At 34.6% G+C, this 19922-nt stretch overlaps 1 protein-coding gene across 34 annotated transcripts in view; it reads left to right on the top strand.

The window, feature by feature from the left end:
• The window catches only part of LOC123814288 (sarcolemma associated protein), a 154344-nt gene extending 134702 nt beyond the window's left edge, over positions 1–19642 (top strand). For 16 of the 34 annotated variants that reach the window (XM_045831973.1, XM_045831982.1, XM_045831979.1 and 13 more), the window contains 7 exons: positions 2524–2646; positions 3777–3851; positions 5887–6207; positions 6881–6998; positions 9895–10066; positions 13936–14070; positions 17498–19642. In XM_045831973.1, the coding sequence (XP_045687929.1) occupies positions 2524–2646; positions 3777–3851; positions 5887–6207; positions 6881–6998; positions 9895–10066; positions 13936–14070; positions 17498–17590 (1037 nt within the window). In that variant the 3' untranslated portion in view covers positions 17591–19642. Of the gene's footprint in view, positions 1–2523; positions 2647–3776; positions 3852–5886; positions 6208–6880; positions 6999–9894; positions 10067–13935; positions 14071–16037; positions 16128–17497 lie in introns of all 34 variants that reach the window. The other 18 variants (XM_045831977.1, XM_045831978.1, XM_045831986.1 and 15 more) reach the window with 3 other exon arrangements.
• Positions 19643–19922: the final 280 nt, after the last annotated feature.

Below are 19922 nucleotides of genomic sequence, written 5' to 3' on the forward strand. Positions count from 1 at the left end.
CAAAACATAGTTACTTAACATAAAATCTGTTCCATTATTTTTAATTTGAGAAGCAAATACTAGTTTTGTTTCACATCACTGATGAAAAGTCTTGTTCTGCTGCATACAAGAAATGTCTGGTTTAATAGACCTTCAAGATGGATTACACAATGAATTTTCATCTGTGAAAGGATCCCCCTTCTCAAAATAAAACAGTCCTTTAGTTGTCACATTAATTTATTTATGATTATTATTTTAAAGGTCTCAACACATTTTAGATGTAAATCTTTGATTACCTTGTGTATTACTGGATAGTTAAGTGCCCACTATGTGTCTAGCATTGTAGTAGATGGATATAGTCCAATTTATGTAGTATAGAGCAGAAGTGTGAAACATATATGCATTTAACATTAATACTAAAAAGAAAACAATGATAGGAATCCTCTTATTTCTGGAGAAAAATAAGCTATGATATAACTAAGAATATATCATGAGTTATAGGAAAGACAGCCGAGCTAATCTTTGCCATTTTAATTATGATGTGTCTTGGTGTGGGCATTTTTGGGTCCATCTTGTTTGGTACTCTGTGTGCTTCCTGGACTTCTGTATCTTTTTTTTTTTTACCAGGTTAGGGAAGTTTTCAGTCATTATTTCTTTATATAGGTTCTCCATCCCTTGTTCTCTCTCTTCTTCTCTGCTATCCCTATGATCCTGATGTTGTTATGCTTAATATTGTCCCAAAGGTCTCTTAAACTATCCTAATTTTTTTTAATTTCTTTTTGCTGTTTTGATTATTTTTTTACATTGTCTTCCAAATTACTGATGTAATCCTCTGCTTCACCCAACCTGTTGTTTAGTCCTTCCAATGCATTCTTCATTTCAGATATTGTATTCTTCATTTCTGATGGGTCCTTTATCAGATCCACGGACCTTACTCACATTTTGTCAGTTGTCTCAGTAATGACCTGTAAGACAAAAAAAAAAAAATATCCTGAGTCCTGCATTGCGTTCTGTTATCATGTCTCTGTAGTCTCCTTTAATCTGGAACAGTTCCTCCTGTCTTTGTGTTTCATGACACTGACATTTTTGAAGAGCACAGTTATTTTGTAAAATGTCTCTTATTTTGGCTGTACCCTGTGTTTCCTCATGATTGGTTCATGCTATGCATTTTTGGTAGGGATATAACAGTAATAATACTGGGCATCATATCAGGAGGTATCTGATGGAGAGTTGTTCTATCACTGGTATATAAATATTCTGTTACTACTTTCATCTACTTTTTTTTAGCATCTACTTATGATTCTTGCCTGAATCAACTCTTACTATATTAGTTGTCAAATAGAGATTTTATAATTCTGTCATTCCTTCTACAGTTATTAGCTGGCTTTCTACTATAAGGAAGAGTTTTTCTCCTCTCCTCCTCCTCTTCCCCTCCCTTCATGTAATCAATAAGTGTAAAAATATGTATATGTAAATCTGAGATTTACTGTGATTGTATTATAAAATTTTATTCTCAAGCCCTTTTTTGATGGATTAAAGTTGTGCTTGAGCTAACTTGTAAACCAATATACTAGAAGAATATGGTCTACCTGATTTATTTCAGGCAATGTTCAGTAGCAGAAAACTTTAATACAATGGAAGATGAGTAGAGTGACTAGAGAGGAAAGAAATTAGGGGAGGGGCATATTTGAGATGCAGTGGTGGATCTAATTAGTATTTCGATAAAAACATTTACGTTACATCATTTAGTAATTCAACAAATATTTGTTATGTGTGTAGTGTTGGGAAAACAATGATGACAAAGTGAGTACTGTGCAGCTTTCAGCCTACTTTTTATTTTGTATTCCACAACTGGGGAAATCATGCTAAAATTCTTTTTCTAGCTCTGGCTAGTGTGGCTCAGTGGATTGAGTGTCGGCCTGCAAACTGAAAAGTTGCTGGTTAAGTTCCCGGGTAGGGCACATGCCTGGGTTGTAGGCTAGATCCCCATTTGGGGGTGTGTAAGAGGCAATCACTTGATGTTTCTCTTTCACACATTGATGTTTCTCTGCTTCTCTTTCTCCCTCCCTCCTCTCTCTCTAAAAATAAATAGAATCTTTTTAAAAAATTAAAATAAGTAAAATACTTTTTTTGAAGAAAAGCTTGTTTCCATTTTCCCATTTCCAGTTAAATTAAAAGCAAATTGTTCTGACTTGTTAGCAAGAAATTTCAAAAACGATAGCAAATAGCATTATGCCTGTCTTACTGAATTTCAGGCCTTACAAAATAAGCTCTACATAAGTGAAATTTATAATTTTAGTGTGTATTAATATATATTTTGTTGTATCATGCTATGAATTACTAATACATTTATTTAACTGTACTTGTGTTCTTTAGGGAAAATGACTAAAATGCTTAATGTAATTTGCATTGAAGTTTTATTTAACTCAGCTGTGCTATGTTTAACTATGCATGTCTGAATGTGAAAGAGATTGCTGATCTTTGGTTGTAGAGATTATATTGTGATACTAACTATTGCTTTTAAAATAAACTTATTTTCATCAGATGACTTACAGGGTGCACAGTCAGAAATTGAGGCAAAACAAGAAATTCAGCATCTTCGCAAGGAATTAATTGAAGCCCAGGAGCTAGCTAGAGCAAGTAAACAAAAATGCTTTGAACTTCAAGGTGAGATCAAGATTACTTTGATTCTTTAGGGGATGTGGAGGCCACATAGTATAACTTAATGGCCCCAAACTTGGAGTCCAGAGGCATGGTATCTTGTTCCAGATCCACAGTTTTATTGGATATGTGATCTTGGGACATTCACTTAACCTTTCTGAACTTATGTTTCAAATCAATAAAGTGGGGAGAGTTCAGTTGCTCTGCTTCCTTCACATTGTTGATGTGAACATCAAGAAAGACCTCTACCAATGCAAAATCTTAATGGTTAGTCACATGTTAAATGTAACAAAAGGAAAAAAACATAATGTATATAAATTTCTAAGTTTTAGTTACTCTAATGTTTTCCACTCAGTATAAGATATGGAGATTTATATTCATCGGTAAATGGGATAAATCAGGCTAGGTTAAGGCAAAGAATCTTCTAATATCCCAACCATTTCTCTTCTAGTAGCTCAATTAACTGTGGTGTCATAGTCCAGTGGAGTCTGTCCTATTCCCTAGAGCATGTATTTCTATATTGTTCACAGTAGCTACCTGGCTGTATGCAATTAGTACCATAGAAAGTCTTAGAATGAGAGAAAGTAAGTGTCCTTTAGAGTCCTCATGTTCCATAAGACAGCCTTCCTGACCAGAAGGAAGATTCTCAGGGAGAAGTTACTACTTCCTTTCTTTTCTGCTGCTTGAAAAAATTAGAGTTGGTATTCACTTAACTTGAGCCTTTTGGAGGGTCTAAACTAACTTACTTAATTATAATGAAAAAATATTTGGCAAGCAGCAGTTATTTAGTCAGTATTTACTGTGTACTTGGTAGTACACATGAACGTTTTAAGTTTTCTTAATTTAAGCTCAAAAGTGCTAATAATTAACAGCTATCAAGAATGCTTCTTATGAAGAATAGCACATGTTATCTATAATCTAGAAAACTCCACTACTCAATTGAATAGATTTATTACTACTGTTTTGTGCTCCTAAAATATTTAAACTGCCTAACTACTAATACTGATGATACTTACTGCCTAATTTTTGTTTTCTTCAGTAAGCTGTAGAAGAGAATTTTGTAGAAACTTCCAACTGCCCAATTCTGAATACTTTCATTAATGCACAAAATTAGATGTACTGTGTTTTACTTTCAGCTCTTTTGGAAGAAGAACGAAAAGCTTATCGAAATCAAGTTGAGGAATCCACTAAACAAATACAGGTTCTTCAAGGTATGGAACACCCTAAGGGTAATTGAGATTGATTAAGGAATGTAAAATAAAAGAGTGCATTTATTCCAACAATAGACATTTAGAGTGGGAAAAGAAGGGGTAAAGGTATGAATTTGGTAAAGTTGTCACTTTCTGAATTATTGTAGTGAGTTAGTCTGAGCTGCTTTGTGTATCAGCAGTTTTAGCTTGTTGGTAGCATTATTGCTAATGTTCATAACACACTTGGCATTGCAACAAAAATTATATACCACATAAAATAGTAAAATGGTCCCTGCACTGCCTTCAGAGGTAGAGGCTGTTTACCTCAACCCAGTGGGGTATTGCAGGGCCATTACAGAAATGACCAGAAAGACACCTGCCTGTCAAGGGTTTTCTCTGAACCAGAGCTGCTCGTACTGTGGGGCTATAATTATGAGATACTCCAGGATTAATTTGCCTTTATTGTCAAAGAGGGAACCAATGTTATGTTAAAATTTTAGTTTGAGAGATAGCGTGAGAAGAAATTAAATAGACAAGTAATCTTACTTCAGAAAAAAATGAGGAGTAATTGTGTGAGGGTTGTGATATTTACCCTAAAATATCCCAGAGAAAAACCAGTCTTTGGGGGTTTTGTTTTGTTTTGTTTTGTTTTTTGAGTGGGATACTTGAGTTCTTTAAATTTTTTAATTTTATTATGGTCAAATTAGGATTTCTGGTGTAGGTTGGATGTCTTTTAAATTGAAACCTCTTTAAACCCTTATTATAGCTTAATGCTATTTTTCATTAATTTATATAAATCTTATTTGAATTTATATTGCCATCTTGAATTGTATATGTGCAATTTTCCCCAAAGGGACTTGGTTGCTGCCTTTTGTCTTAAAGATGTTTTACTTGGGCATTTTTGAGCGCCCCCTAGCGCCAGCATGTATATTTTAGGACTTAATCCACAAATCCATGATCATACTATCTCTGGCCATTGTGTCTGTTCCGATTTTGAAACTGTTACTCCCTGAGTGCTTCCTACAAACTTAAAAGGCCTCATATTTTCTTTAGTGTTTGTTTATGGAGCAATCCTCTTCTCTCCCAGCCTTAAATCCTCTTAATTATTTTCATTATTCTTTTCTTCTATCTAAGGAACTTTTTCTACCTATAATTTTTTTGTGTTATAGTAATCAAAACTAGTATCATAGTCCTGAACTGAGTATTATTTTATACAAATTATTTCTAGTTCCATCATTAGGACATAAACAGGACATTTTATAATGTACCTCTTTGATTAGGTAGTATTCATTAATTTTATTAATTCAACCAGTTTTTACTCTGCTATTATTGGGGATAGAACATGCATGAGATGTATGATCTAGTGGAAAAAATAAACAACAAGCAAATAAGTATGTAATGTGACATCAAATAAAGGCAGAGTAAATAGCTTGAGAATGACAGAGAGCTTTTTTTAGGTAAGTCATTGGAGAAGGCTTCTTTAAGGTATTAACATTTGAACATAAATTGAATCAAGAACATTAAAGATTTTTCTAATGCTTACCATTTGACAAAGCAATTCTATTTAGATATTCACCCTAAGAAAAAAATTAGAATTGTGTTATAAGCATTATTGTTTATAGTAATTAAAAACTAAATAGCCTACAATGTCTAAGGATCTATCAAAAAAGTTACAGTGTAACAGTTGTTTTTTGTTGTTAAGAGATGCTTATCACCAGCCAGATAGACAGCACTACGTATGTTATGAGTCGTCCCTGTTCTTTTATATGTGTATACATAAATGCATAGAAAATACCTACAAGAATAAGTACCAAATATTAGAAGCAATTTTCTCTGTGTGGGGGAAAAAACATTACTTTGGGGTTTTTTTTTCCTCTTTGTGTTTGTGTATTTTGACATTTTCTGCATTAAACAGAGATTGCTTGTACAGTTTAATCTAAAGCAACAAACAGCCATGGTAGCCTGGGCTGTGTAGTGACTACAGTCCCATATGGGCTATTCTTTTACTTCTGATTACTGTGGACCAAGGAAATGATAGATAAATATACTTTTGTAGCCCAGCTGCAGAGGTTACACATCAATATTGAGAATCTTCGGGAAGAGAAGGACAGTGAAATCACAAGCACTCGAAATGAATTGCTTAGTGCCCGAGATGAAATTTTGCTTCTTCATCAAGCAGCAGAAAAGGCTGCCTCTGAACGAGACACTGATATTGCTTCTTTACAAGAAGAGCTTAAGAAGGTGCGAAGTGAGCTTGAGCGGTGGCGGAAAGCAGCATCTGAGTATGAGAAAGAAATCACAAGCCTGCAAAACAGTTTTCAGCTTCGATGTCAACAGTGTGAGGACCAGCAGAGAGAAGAAGCAACAAGGCTACAAGGTAGATAAGTGTATTTTACATAAAGCTCTTAACTCTTAACAATGATAACCTTATAACTTGTAAAATTTAACCATTCAAGCTATTTTTCTTTGATAGTGATTGCTTGTACAGAGCAGTGTCTTATATTGGGGTTATGAACATTCTTCAGGTTTGCAAGCTCTAGAATAAAAAGGATTTGTCTTATAAAAGTGAAGTGGGGCCCTGGTTAAGTGGCTTGGTTGGTTGGAGCATCATCCTGTAAACCAAAAAGGCTACAGGTGCACTTCCACTTCCCAGTCAGGGCACATACCTAGGTTGCAGGTTCAATCCCTGGTTGAGGTGTGCACAGGAGGCAACCAATTGATGTTTCTCTCTCACATTGATATTTCCCTCTCTCACGTGCATGCTTTCTCTCTCTCTCAGATCTCTCTCACACACACACACAAATCAATAAACATATCTTCAGGTGAGGATTAAAAAAATGAAGTGGGAAAAAATTACAGAAGTTCAAGGTGATGGGACTACCCTAAGGTATAGATGCAAAGTAACAGGAATCTAAGAATAGTCATGTAAAATCTACATGTTTTTAAGGGAGAGAGAAGTACATTGTTCTCTGAAATTCTTCCTTTTATTCTCTAAATTATTACAGAAGTTATGTTCCTGTATTAACAAATGTGTTTTGGGATTCTTTTAGGTGAACTAGAGAAGTTGAGAAGGGAATGGAAAATATTGGAAACTGAATGCCATTCTTTAAAAAAGGAAAATGTTTTGCTATCATCAGAACTGCAACGGCAAGAAACAGAATTGCACAAGTATGCAAGAATGCTCTTTTTAGTTTCAAAATATTTATCTTAAATTTTAATCTGAATTTAATGTTTATATTTAAATATATTTTTGGAGCAAAATGTTTAGCCAGACTCTTATTGGTATTTGGCAGGTTAACCATGCTAAATGAATACTTCAGCATTTTTTTTTCTACCACCACCATCATCATGCCTATCCTTTCTTTTTGGTATACTTACAGAATACAAATTAATTAAATGCTCCCTCCCCCCCCAAAAAAATTCCTAAACAAACAGCAAAGATCTATAATTAGTGATTGAACTTGTCCTATAAACTGAATGATAATAAATTTTAAATACAAGTTTGCTTTTTCTTTCACACCAGTGATCCCTTCTTTTAATAAGGGTGATGAGGAGATGACTGTAATAAAGAATTTATTCTATTGAAATATACAAATTCAGCTTCCAAATTTCAAACAGGGTTATATAAAGAGTAATAATATACAAAAGATCAAGAATCCTCTAATCAGTTAAATCTTTCTAACATCTAGTACCTTACATGCAAACCACTGAATGCAATAGATTTATTTCACCAAATTTAGTGAAGCCTGTTTTCCCATAAACATTTGTTGCAGAGTTCAAAATATTTTTCCTTAAAAATTTTATGTTCTGTGTTTTTATTTAAACATTTGAATTTTTATTAAGAATATGAAAGTAGTATCTGTTTATTTTTGAAGCCAATCTTAATGAATCCATCTCCTTCTCCCCAGTACACCAAAAAAGGCAGTGACATTACTCTCTTGCTACCCTTGTGGTCACACTCCTCAACAGCATTAAGGTTAGCAAAAACTCAGTGATCAAGGTCAAGTCCCACATAAAACAAGCTTTGGGGGAAAACAAAGAAAGGACTAGATATATCAGAAAATAGTAAGCCTCATTATCTGCTTATAAAAAATATAATATTGATTATACATTTGAAAAAACCAAGAACTAGTTGAAGGAACAAGAAGTGCTGATTTACTCTCATAACTGTACTGTGTGTTCTCAGTATCTGTTCAGCACTTTTTTCTTTCAGTACCATATCTTTACGTAGCTTTCCCCACATTTATGTGTATTACTTTTTTAATGTTTAGAGATACTAATAATGAAAAATACAACAAATTTTTGTTTATACCATGTAAAAGTTTGCAAAAGCAATTCCAAAATATGAATAGGACAAAATAAAGACCCAGACACAACATATTTAGGCAAATTGTTTGGTATAAAATATGTGTAAGGTGAATGTAGACACTTAAGTTCTTCATATTTGAAATACACTTGGATCTTAGTGAATTCATTTAGTTTGGTATTCTAACAAGAAATACTGAGTTGCAGCTGTATTATTACCTGTATTATTAATATAGGTAGTCAGTACAGGTTTGATTACCTGTCTTGTTTATCTTAGGTTATTCTTACTTTATAATTATTGATATTTTAAAGATTTCAGACTTGATCCCTCATTTCTGAGAAGTGATTAATTGGAATCTGACAAACTATTAAATTCTATTTTTTTACTTTAAATTTTGTTTAAGTGGTGAAAGTAAGCCAACAAACTTCTTATGAGTTAGAAGCATATGGTTTAAAAACATTAGGTCCCAGAGGATGGAATATATATATTAGATTATGGTTAAGTTGTCTGCCTAAACTTACATAAACTATTGAAGAAAAATTATTAAACTTTTCTGTTTATTTGGTAAGCATACTTGTGTTTAGAAACTAGTCCTTCTTTATAGGTTCTTTTCTGCCATTTAGTTTCTAGTTATATTGGCCTGACATCAGACCTGCCCCCTAAGAATCTGCCTAGTGTACAATCAAAATGTGATTTATACTCCATAGTACCTCAGTTACAATATTGAATCTGAGTCTTTTGACTACTTCTGAGAGACATAAAACTGTCATTTTGAAAACTTTATCCTCCTTTAGCTATTTCAGTTACAGAATTTGGTTCCCAGTGTATACGGGAGCCAAATTCTTTAACTAACACAACTACACTGTATGGATTCTTTGTTCTTTGTTGTATGTGATATAGAGGAATTGAATAAAGAATTTCTACTTATGCCTATCAAGCTCTTTTCCTAGTGTGTAAATCAGGGTTTTTTTAATCAAGTTATAAAAATAATCATAGAATTTAAGTCAGAAATTGGGTTCAGTCTTCTTGTTTGACAGTGGAGGGAACTGAGACTCTCCTTGTGTTATTTGTGTCAGTATAACATGGGGCCTAGGACAGACCTAAGAGTTCAGTCACTGCTTAGTCAGAGAATGATATTGCATCAGTTAAATGACTTGCTTAACACCCCTCAACAATGGCAGAACTGAGGTCTCAAACCCAGCCTCCTGGTTCTCTGTCCTTTGGTTTTCCTGAGTTGGGTGTGTCTTCTCACTTGAGTAGGTTTATCTTTACTTGAGTTGGCAGTAGCTTCTAAACTTTGGGTTTCTATTCTCCATCCTACTTGTCAAGTACTTAAACTTATAAGAAAAGAGTTCAAATACATGCTATCTTTTCCTGCAGAACACCTGCACTGAATTTTTTATGATAGCTAAACTGAATCTTTTATGAATCTCTATGATAGTTAATATAATGTGATATAACAAAATATAGTTAGTCACCTCTTGTTTTTTAAATTTCAACCTTTGTGTATATTTGATTATCTGAAAATAGGGCACAGCTTTAAACTTACTTGCATTGTTTTAGTGTTTTGATGCTTTTTACTTATTGAAAATATCGTATTCTTTTTTATACTTATTTCCTCCCCTGAAATCCACTCTATCCCTCCTAGTGAAATATGTAAGGAATTTGACTTGCTGCTGTCTATCTATATGATAGATAGACATCTATATGAACGTCTATCTATCTGTATGAATAATTCTGTCAATATTTGTTTTACAGTTCTCAAAAGCAGAGTTTAGAGCTTACCAGTGATCTCAGCACCCTTCAGATGACTAGGAAAGAGCTTGAGAATCAAATGGGATCCTTGAAAGAACAGCATCTTCAGGATTCAACTCATTTAAAAACTCTTCTCAGTAAGGCTGAAAACCAAGCAAAGGATGTACAGAAAGAGGTAAAGCAAAAAGACATTATGAGCCCAGTTATGGTTGGACTTAAAGCCAAAAGCACATCAGATATTCATGCTAGTTAGAAATAAAGTCACATTACCTATCACAAACTTGATACTTGGAACATCTGTGCTTGGAGATTTCAAGCTGTGTATTATTGTCCATATAGAAAATTCATCTGTAGGGTTTGGCCTCAAAAATATAAATATACAAAATTATATTAAAATTTTTTCTGTACCAGTTAGTTGACCTATATGGTAAGCCCTTTGTATGAGATCTCTCAAGTCATTGTTTCTCTTTCAAAGACAGTATCTTATTTAACTTAAAATATTTTGGAAAGCAAAGTGGGGCCACACCATAATGTTGTTTAAATCCCTAAGATGACACTAGTCTGAAAAGTTACTTAAAATTTACCTCATAGCCAGCTACCAAACACATGTCCTATGATCTTTTACTTTCTTCCCACTGCCCCATCCCATTTTCCCCTTCTTCATAAATATGCATATTTCCTTTTCATGTCATTTTGCTTAAAACCTTGACTTGGTGTATTTTTTTAAAATCATGTTAAAAAATGTCATGAGTATTGACTTTGGAACAGAGACCCCAGCTAGCCTCTTCCTAAGCAAAGCCTTGAAGCTGACAATCGGGCCGTAAGAGCTCTGTTCAGTCCTTCCAGCCTTTTACTACTCCCTGCATTGACTCCTGACCAGCTCTGGGATGGAGAAGGCTGATGCGTCTTGATCTACTTGCTGGTCAGGTCTCATCACAGTTTTAGACTCTCTTAAACAAAGGATTCATTATAAGTAGAAGGAAGTGGAAGACAGTTCTTTCTCTTTAATAACAAATTTTCCCAAAATTGTTTTTAGAAGATCTGTTTAATCAATGCAGTTTTCTTCGTACTTTCCTTTCCTTGTACTATCCTAAACTTGGAAACAATTGTTGTGCTGTCTTCATATTTGTTCCTAAGGGAAAAAAAACTGTAACATTATATGTGACCATATTGATTTTGTAATATGTTCATTTTTATCCTCTTACTAAGGATATGTGTTTGGGAAGACATCTCATTTTATTTAGTTGGAACACAAATTTTGTGCCAAAGTACATATCCTAGTATTTAATACTGTAAGCACTTTGTGTTCTTCCAGTCCATATCCCATAATTCTTTGAAAATCTGGGAAGAAAGCTATGGTTGGAAGATGATTCTGTTGTATGTTACTATGAATGCATTACCGTTTTGTTGCATTATTTGTTTGCCTGTTTTTGGTCACTGAGCCATCAGTGCAAAATGCTTTAACTGTTTTCACAAATGGCAGTGGCATGTTGTCACAGCATCCAAATTGTTGATAGCCTTTGGATTGCATTAAATGCAGCATATTTTAAAATGTATCTGTTCTTGTTAATATGTTTCTTTTCTGTTTTCTCGTTCAGTGTTTTCCATTGTGAAATGACATGTAGTCATCACACTCCTTTGTAATGTAAAATTGTTTCTCTTTCCGTTTGTCGTGATGTCAACTATTGGACAGAAGTCTGTTATTAAAGTGTTCTTTAATGAGGTTCTTATATCTGTGTAATCCACTGCAAATTAATTACTATCCTTTATTAATGAACATATATTCCCTTTCCCCTTTGTTCTCCTTTCTCTCATAGAGTCATGCTTAATGTGCATAGTGTCATCATTATGTATCTTCAGCACTGTAAAAGGCTGATATTACCAGCTGATAAGCAAGGTTATTTAAGAAGAAAACTGAAGGTGTTGGTAATATTGTGTGGTATTTCCCTTTTATTCAGAACTGAGCTTGTTTCTCATATTTGAATTAGAAAACAAGATGGAGTAAAAATGATATCCAAGCAAGGTGTGAAACTAAGACTGCAGAAGGTCACCTTTGTTCCAACAATTAAATTTTTATAAATGGCAGCTTTTATTTGAATGTTTAACAAAGAAAAATACATGAAAACAGTATATTTTAATCCTCACTGTTATGAAGAAGATAATGGTGTATCCTCTTTATATTTGACTTAAAAAGCAACTATGTATTCTAATTTAGTAGGAATATCTATGAATTCATAATACATTCATCACACAAATCACCCTGCAAAGACTGACTTGGGAAAGTTGTTTGGCTTCACCACCTTGTCCTGAGGCTAGAATTCTTCCCACCAACTTCACATGTTGAAGGGAAACAGCTGGATCTTCCTGAATGAGCTGCCTTCCTGTCATTTTGCTTCACAACCCCTGGGACAGAGAAATGATTAAGTGGTTTGGTGTAAAAGGCAAGCTGGATGTAAGAATGGTGGAAAGGGAAAGTAGGGGAAATTTTAGGTCAGCACTTTTGACTTATTCTTTATTACTCACTATTAAAAATCAGACTGTTGATTATGTTTTAAGATGCAGAGACTAGTCTAGGTACACTAAATTTACCTTGGAAGCCTGTCCATAACCTTCTGCCTTCTGGAAGGAAGTCCACAGACCCCACAAAAAAAAGCTGTCATAAAGTCCATGACTCTTACTCCTTAATTCATTCTCTGGCATACTACATGGACTTGTTCTGGGAATATTGGTAGGTAACAAGAGGCTCCTTTAATATTTTACCTTCTTTTCTGTACCCATCTTTCCATTTTCTGGTGACTTTTCTGCTAACCCTAAGCCACCTTCTTCCACCTCTGCTGACTAATGTTTTTATACATTTCCATCCTTCTTAGTATTTACCTTTGGAGTGCATAATGATAAGCTCCTAATTAATGACTCCAAAGTACTGAACTTGCATTATTCAGAAGCACCATATCAAGGTGTGTCCTTTATTGAAGAATTTCTAGGATATAGGCAGAAAAGAACTGGAAACTTTCCAACCTCATGGGCTATGTTTAGGGAGGAGAAAAAACCTGTCTGGTATAGCATATATATGGTATATTTATTTTATACTCAGCCCTTATCTTTCTTTCTTCCTTCTAAAACCTTCAGAGATGGCAGAGTGGGGCAGCAGAGGCAGAGACAAAGGCATAGCCAGCAGCAGAACAGTCTTTGTTTTTTGAGTGGGAGCCCAGCTTGCATGTATAATGCAATACCTAGAATTGGAACCAGTCTAGAATTCCTGCCTCCAGGGACATTTAAAGTAGGGGCAAACCGTACCTCACTTCTCATTGACCTCACCTGTGTTTGAGGAATAGCTAGTGTACCCAAGGAAAATCAAATTATATGCAGTGAACTGTTTTCCAGAGCAAGAAGTAGCATATTTCACTATAGAAAAATGTCTATCAGAAACACATTTTAAAAAATTACTTTTAGTTGATACTTACAAGTTTAAATTGAGAGATAGAAATGTCCTCACTAATAATGCTTGGTACCTTAGACACATTTCTTTGTTTTATTTGCTTAGAAATTCACTTATCTGGGACATTTTGATAACCTATGATGCTAGATAAAGGAGAGCTAATGGGAATTAATGCTTTCTACTTTAAGACTGAAATAGCTTGGCTGATATTGCTTACCGGGATATAAACTCATACTTTCTAACCTTACCATTTAATTAAGCTACGGAGTTTTTCTTCACTTGTTTTCTTTTGCTCAGTTTGAAATTTTACTTTTCTCCTCTAACTCAGTGGAAAAAGTGATCCTTTATATTAAAAACAAATGACACAATGGTAACTTCTCTTGATTTTTTTTAACCTCAGAGCCAGAACATTCTTACATAGAATCAAGTTAACATTAAAGACTTCTTATCATTAATGCAAATAGTTCTTATCCTTCTTAAAACAAAAAAGACTGGACTTTGGTCTTGCAGGTGACTTAATAGGGTCTGGTATATAACCCTGACTAGAACCATAACTTCATGCCCATTTAAGTTGAATCTGCACACTCTTTTTTCTTTGCCTTTAGTATGAAAAGACACAGACTGTACTCTCAGAACTGAAGTTGAAGTTTGAAATGACTGAGCAGGAAAAACAATCAATCACAGATGAGCTCAAACAATGTAAAGACAACCTGAAGCTGCTCGGAGAGAAAGGAAATAATGTAAGTTTTTGCAAACTTGCCTTAGCTTTGATTGAAAGGCAGGTGAGAGCCCTGAAATTGATTCTTCAGAGGCTTTCATTACAGATTTGAGAAACTGCAGCCTATGGTACACATGAACTAAACTTTTCATTATGAAATGACTTGATGGAATCACTGTGTTATCAAGTTTTTTATTTAAGAATTTGCCTCTTTAACCTGTGTACCTAGGAGAGCCTAAAGAGTACCTGGAGAAAGAGCCTCCCTTGTTTGCAAGAAAATAATTACCTAAGAACTATCAGCTTTTCCAAGATGAATCTGAAGCTCTGTCATTAAATTGTCATGTGGCCCTTGTTTTTCCCCTGCTAGGAAATGCAGCATTGTACCACCAGAGACCCACCTAAGGAAGAGTAGTTCGTGTTGACTCCTTAACATTTGGCTGTACCCAAAAATGGAAACTTAATTATGGTTTTTATTTTATAGTAATAATTTTCTCATTAAGGCACATTTCTAAAAAACTTAGTGTTTTTTGGGCCCCCTGTAAATGTTAGGAAATATTGGTGAGTTTCTGTAGGGGGCGTGTATGCACGTGTGTGTGTGTGTGTGTGTGTGTGTGTGTGTGTGTGTGTGTGTAGTTGGAATGTTTTGGTATAAACTGAGTTTAATAATATCAGTTTGTTTTTCATTTGCTAGAAAGGCAGATGGTCTTTAAAAATAAATGTTACGTTACATGTTTTGGTGATCATTGCCTTTGTGGGACCTAACTGATGGGTGATGTTCAGTGTGGTTGGTTGTGCTCTGACTATTTCAATCCTTTGTCATGGCTTGGACACTGCGATAGGCATGAGTCACACACTTCCTGCAGAGGAAGGCACTCTGCTTAACTTGCAGCCCAAGTACAAAAGAGTGATGTTGCATGGCCATCACAGAATGCTCATGAGTTTGTCCAACTGTCCTTTGCTAAAAAAAAAGTCAGTTTTTTTTAGAAAATAAAAGCTTGTTGCTTAATTAGAAGCTTTTTAGAAATTGATAAATTGGGTCTAGAGGCTTTATGCTAAGCAAAATTAGATTGTGTTTATTTTGAAAATGTAGATTACAGAACTCTCCTAAAATCAGATCATAAGGTTTCATTCCAAGTTTGGTTACTCCTCTCTTTTATGTTAATTTATATCCCTTTGAGTATGGAATTTCATTCTCCTTCCTACTGAATTAACCTATGAAGACATCTAGCATAATCAGAATGGATCCCCCATACCATTTGGAACTTTTTCAAAAGTAACCTTGCTATTTATAGTTGTACAAATAATTTACCTCAGGGGAGAATTTCCTTTTTTTATGATGTTGGACTTGTGGTACTAAAATATTACTATGTAATAAATTCACTGTGGTAATTTAATATAATTGATTATATTTGGTAATATAACTGAAAGCCCTGAGACATGGCTGCCTGTCTTTATATACCAAATGTTTGTCATACATTGTGTCAGATCTCTTGCTCGGCTTGGAAAGCACACACCACAGGGCATTTATTTTTAAGCTTTAAAGAAATACCATCTCAAGCAAAAAAAAGTTTTGGTTTTTAAAAAAAGGTTTCGATGGAGAAACTTTAGCCATTTCCAATATAGCCATTGTCAAAGAATGAATTCTAAGCATGGAATAAAAGTAATACACTGTAAGCAGAGCATAAGTGATTGAGGTATTTTAGTTGCTCTGTCTTAATGTACTGCATTTCATTAGTATGTTAGGGACACCCACATTGCCCATCGCTTCCAGCTGTTCCTTTTAGACTGGTAGTTTGTTGACTTACACACCACAGTCCATCATTCTGGATTGTATTAGATGTCTTTAAAATGTTTGAGTCAGTGTAAAACCTGAGTACTATTCTATTTCCTCAGTCTTTCTACCCTTCCTCACACCCTTTTTGGGTCTAAATCATCTTATCTGATTTTTGTATAGCATAAAATGATTTTAATATCCCTTCCCTTCTTTAGCCTTCCATATTACAACCCGTCCCAGCCGTATTCATCGGCCTATTCCTGGCTTTCCTGTTTTGGTGTTTCGGTCCATTGTGGTAGAGAAAGGTACAAGCACTACTGTTGAGTCCTTGTCTGTTTGTCCCCGTCACCTGTTTGTGCCATATTTGTAATACAATGCATGGCAAAACCACACAGGTATTTCGCTACCTGGAGCAAACCCTTCATTTAGTATGCCATGTATTGTGTCATATGAATGAACTGAACAATCAACTAATCACATAACATTTTGTCTTGTTTCCTTTGTAGTAATGCTAACCATGAATTAATTCCAACCTAACCAGTTGTTAATATTTTGCCTTTAACTGAGTCTTTGTCTCTAGCAAACTGGAGTAAACTATGAATTTCTGCAATACTAATTTCCCTTCCCAATTATATTTTTAATTAAATTTTAATGAGAAATGAAGAGTTTACCTGTTTGAGATTTTCAGCCAGCTTTCTTCCCCCTCCTCCCTTACCTCTTCTTCTCCGTAGTGGAGAGTTTCTTTGTTTCAACCCTTGCCTATATTTACACTATGGCTATGAAGATGAAGAAGCATAAGATGAGCATAATGGACCATTGGCTCACAATGTCAACCCCAGTGTACATTTCCTTTAAGAGTAAACCTATCCCATATCTTTCTGAGCCCTGTTTTGTCAATTAGAAAATTTCCTTAAAAGCCAACCCTCTCAATAAGAACACTAGTGAAAATAAAGCTTTATCAACCAAAAGCAAGTTGATATAGTAAAGCCCTCTGAAAGTTAACAGGGAACAGTCCTTCCATGCTTGCCTCCAACATGCTTGCATGTTAGTAGACCATATGAGATGATCACATGACATAATTGCACTGGACATGGTCTTTACCAAAAGTATCAGATGGGCAGTCCCTGAATAGCATCTCCCCATTTTGAACCCCATCTGATATTGTCTTACGTGGTTTCGAATTAGAGGATCAAAGCTTAAACCATTTTCTTTCTATCACCTTACCCACCAGCCTTTTGTATAAAACTACCCTACCATGTGAGTTTGGTTTTTATCAAGAAATAAACATTTTAGGCAGAAAAATACTCCAGACATCCATGTACATCAGTCAGTTGTAATTTATGGGTACCGGAGTAAATAAAGCAGGCTGAGCCCAGAGGGTTTCTTAGAAGTCACTACTAGGTTTCAGCTGTAACAAAATTGAAAACTGCCCAGGACTTGCCTGAAATGTATCAGGCTTCTACATAGTGGTCCTCTAAAAGTTCCTGCTATTATGGCTCTCCTTATACCTGTACTCCCTCACCCTTATTTATTTATTTTTATAATTTATTCTTATGCAAAGATAAGGTTTTTTCTAACATTCTAAGTATTCAGGACTCTCTGGAACCCAAGGGGTTGATAGGTATGAAAATAAAGGGGAGAATGTGATATTGACTCTTGGTTTCTTTCCACACAGAAACCCTGGCCCTGGATGCCCATGTTGGCTGCCCTGGTTGCAGTAACAGCCATCGTGCTGTATGTGCCAGGTCTGGCCAAAGCTTCTCCATGAGAGCGTTTCTTGAGTCTGTACACCGTCCTCCCTCTAGAAGCTGGCATCACACTCGTGCTGGGGACAAACAGAACAATTTTCTTCCTTTTTACCTCTTAAAACAGCAGAAGTGCAAGAATACAGCTGTAGGGTCATTGCTTTAAATTATATAAAATGTGTCTGTCTATAAAGAGAATGTAAAATTGTGACTTTATTGTAAGCAATAATTTGCTTGCAATTTTTCATGTAATTTTTAAATTAGTATGTTGAGATTCTGAATATTACGGTGGCCTAAAGTAGGCTTCTTGGTACACCAAATTATTTATAACATTAAATTTATGGGTATTTTACTCTGAATTCTAATGACAAATAACTCATTTTTCTGATTCGATAACTACCCAAACCAAACAATCAATACATACATGGGAAGAGAGGCCCTGTGTGCTCAGTGCCTATAGGTTTGAAATATATACATATATATATTTTTTACATATTTACACCATTTTTACTTGTTATAAAACCACTGAGCTATTGGGAACAAGACTTAGAGACAACTCTTTGCGTGATTTTTTTTTTAAGGAAAAATAATACACTTGGAAAATATTCTGTTCTAGTGATAATTTGGGGAATTTGTGCACGCTTGTTCAGCCTTAATGTGACTTGATGATGTGGAGGACATCAACTTTGAAAAACTTTCCATGAGAGTGTGTATTTTCTTGAGCAAACTGAAGTATTCCTGGGAGCAAAAACATAGTAATTATGTAACTTCAGTGCAGTAAACCAAACTGTTGAGTCAATTGGAATGTAATTTATTAAACCTCATATATTTAAAGAGATATTTTCTTTAAAAGTTACTTTTTCATATACAACATTTTAGGAAGCATGGTTTTTTTTCTATCATCTCTTCCTCCAAAGCATGTTTAATTGAAAGAATATCTCTTTAGATAAGCTTTTACTGACTTAATTTGATTATGATATTTCAAAGCTAATTCATGTTCAAGGTAAGCTGTTAATCATCAGCAGGTGTCCTGGTTGGGTATGCAAATGGTTGTTTTCTTTTCATTGTTAATCAGGGTGTTCTGTTAATGAGAAGCACTATTCCCAAGATTAATAGTGTTCCATGCACAGTGAAGCACCTAAACACTGCTTGATATCATCAATTTAAAACACAGAAGTGGTTTTGTGCAGCACCACAGTTATGTCAATAAAGTTTATTTAGATCATAGAATATCCTAAAGTATCTCATAGAAATTTTTCAGCCAATGAAGACTGGGAGGGAATGTCAGTGAACTGGCTCAAATGTTCTGTAGCAATCCACAGGCCTAGCCAAATATTGAAATAGAAGTTTAGGATATAATTTGCCTTGTGATCTTTGGCGGTCATTGTTTATACTTTAAAGGTTATATTTTAAGCTATGTGGGATTTGCTGTTGGGAGGATCACTAGAGTTATGGAGGAATCAGTCACAGATGACTTGTAGAAAATACTGTCATATATGGTTCATTTCATCATTTTCTGTTGCAGGAAGCCACTCTACCACAGAATGCTAATACGCCAGTGGTACCCAGTACCTCTTGTATATAGGTTATTGCAAATATTGTTCTGAAATGCTTAACTTCAGAATTACATTTTTTAAAGTAAATAATTGTTTTAAATCTATTTTGTAAAGATATAAAGTACAATAGAATTTCTGGAGTACAGATTAAACTATTTGCACTAACTCACGTGATGTGCATGATTTAATAAAACAACTTTACTCTCCCTATGCATTTTTGAGTTGGATATCATTGACATTTTTAGTGCTGATTCTACTATTCGATTGTTAATAAGTCTTTTCTTAAAATGACTCTTTGTGCAACATAGATATGTTTGGGGTTCTTTGGGGTTTAAAAGAAAACACTGAGCTCTTTCCTCCAGGTTTTATTAGCCTTTTATTTAACTTACTGCTCTATTGTTTTTCCTCTTTTATTATGGTTATTGTTAAAACATGACTCACTTGCCAGACAAGTCTCTCCAAATGTAAAGTCTAGTATCAGTATTTACTTTATTTAAATTGAATAAATGGGTTTTTGTAGTTACTGCCATTTTTTCTTAAGCATATAAGAAAACCTACTCATAAGCAATACCTTCAGTTTTGTTTAGTTCATTTCCAGGTTAAATAAAGAGAAGGGTTATTCACTGATAGTGATAGAGCCATTAAGAAATTTTAATCATAGCAGTTGAGAATTGAACAACCCTATAATGATACATTTAAGAATTATTCAAAGACGCTACAGGCTGGGTCAGAAAACAAAAAGAATGAATTAGGTATTGAAGCTAAACAGAACCAAATTGGCATCCTGACTCTGCCTTCT

Source organism: Phyllostomus hastatus, unplaced genomic scaffold, assembly GCF_019186645.2.
Source record: "Phyllostomus hastatus isolate PE091 unplaced genomic scaffold, TTU_PhHast_1.1 phas_contig_16, whole genome shotgun sequence".
NCBI lineage: Eukaryota > Metazoa > Chordata > Mammalia > Chiroptera > Phyllostomidae > Phyllostomus > Phyllostomus hastatus.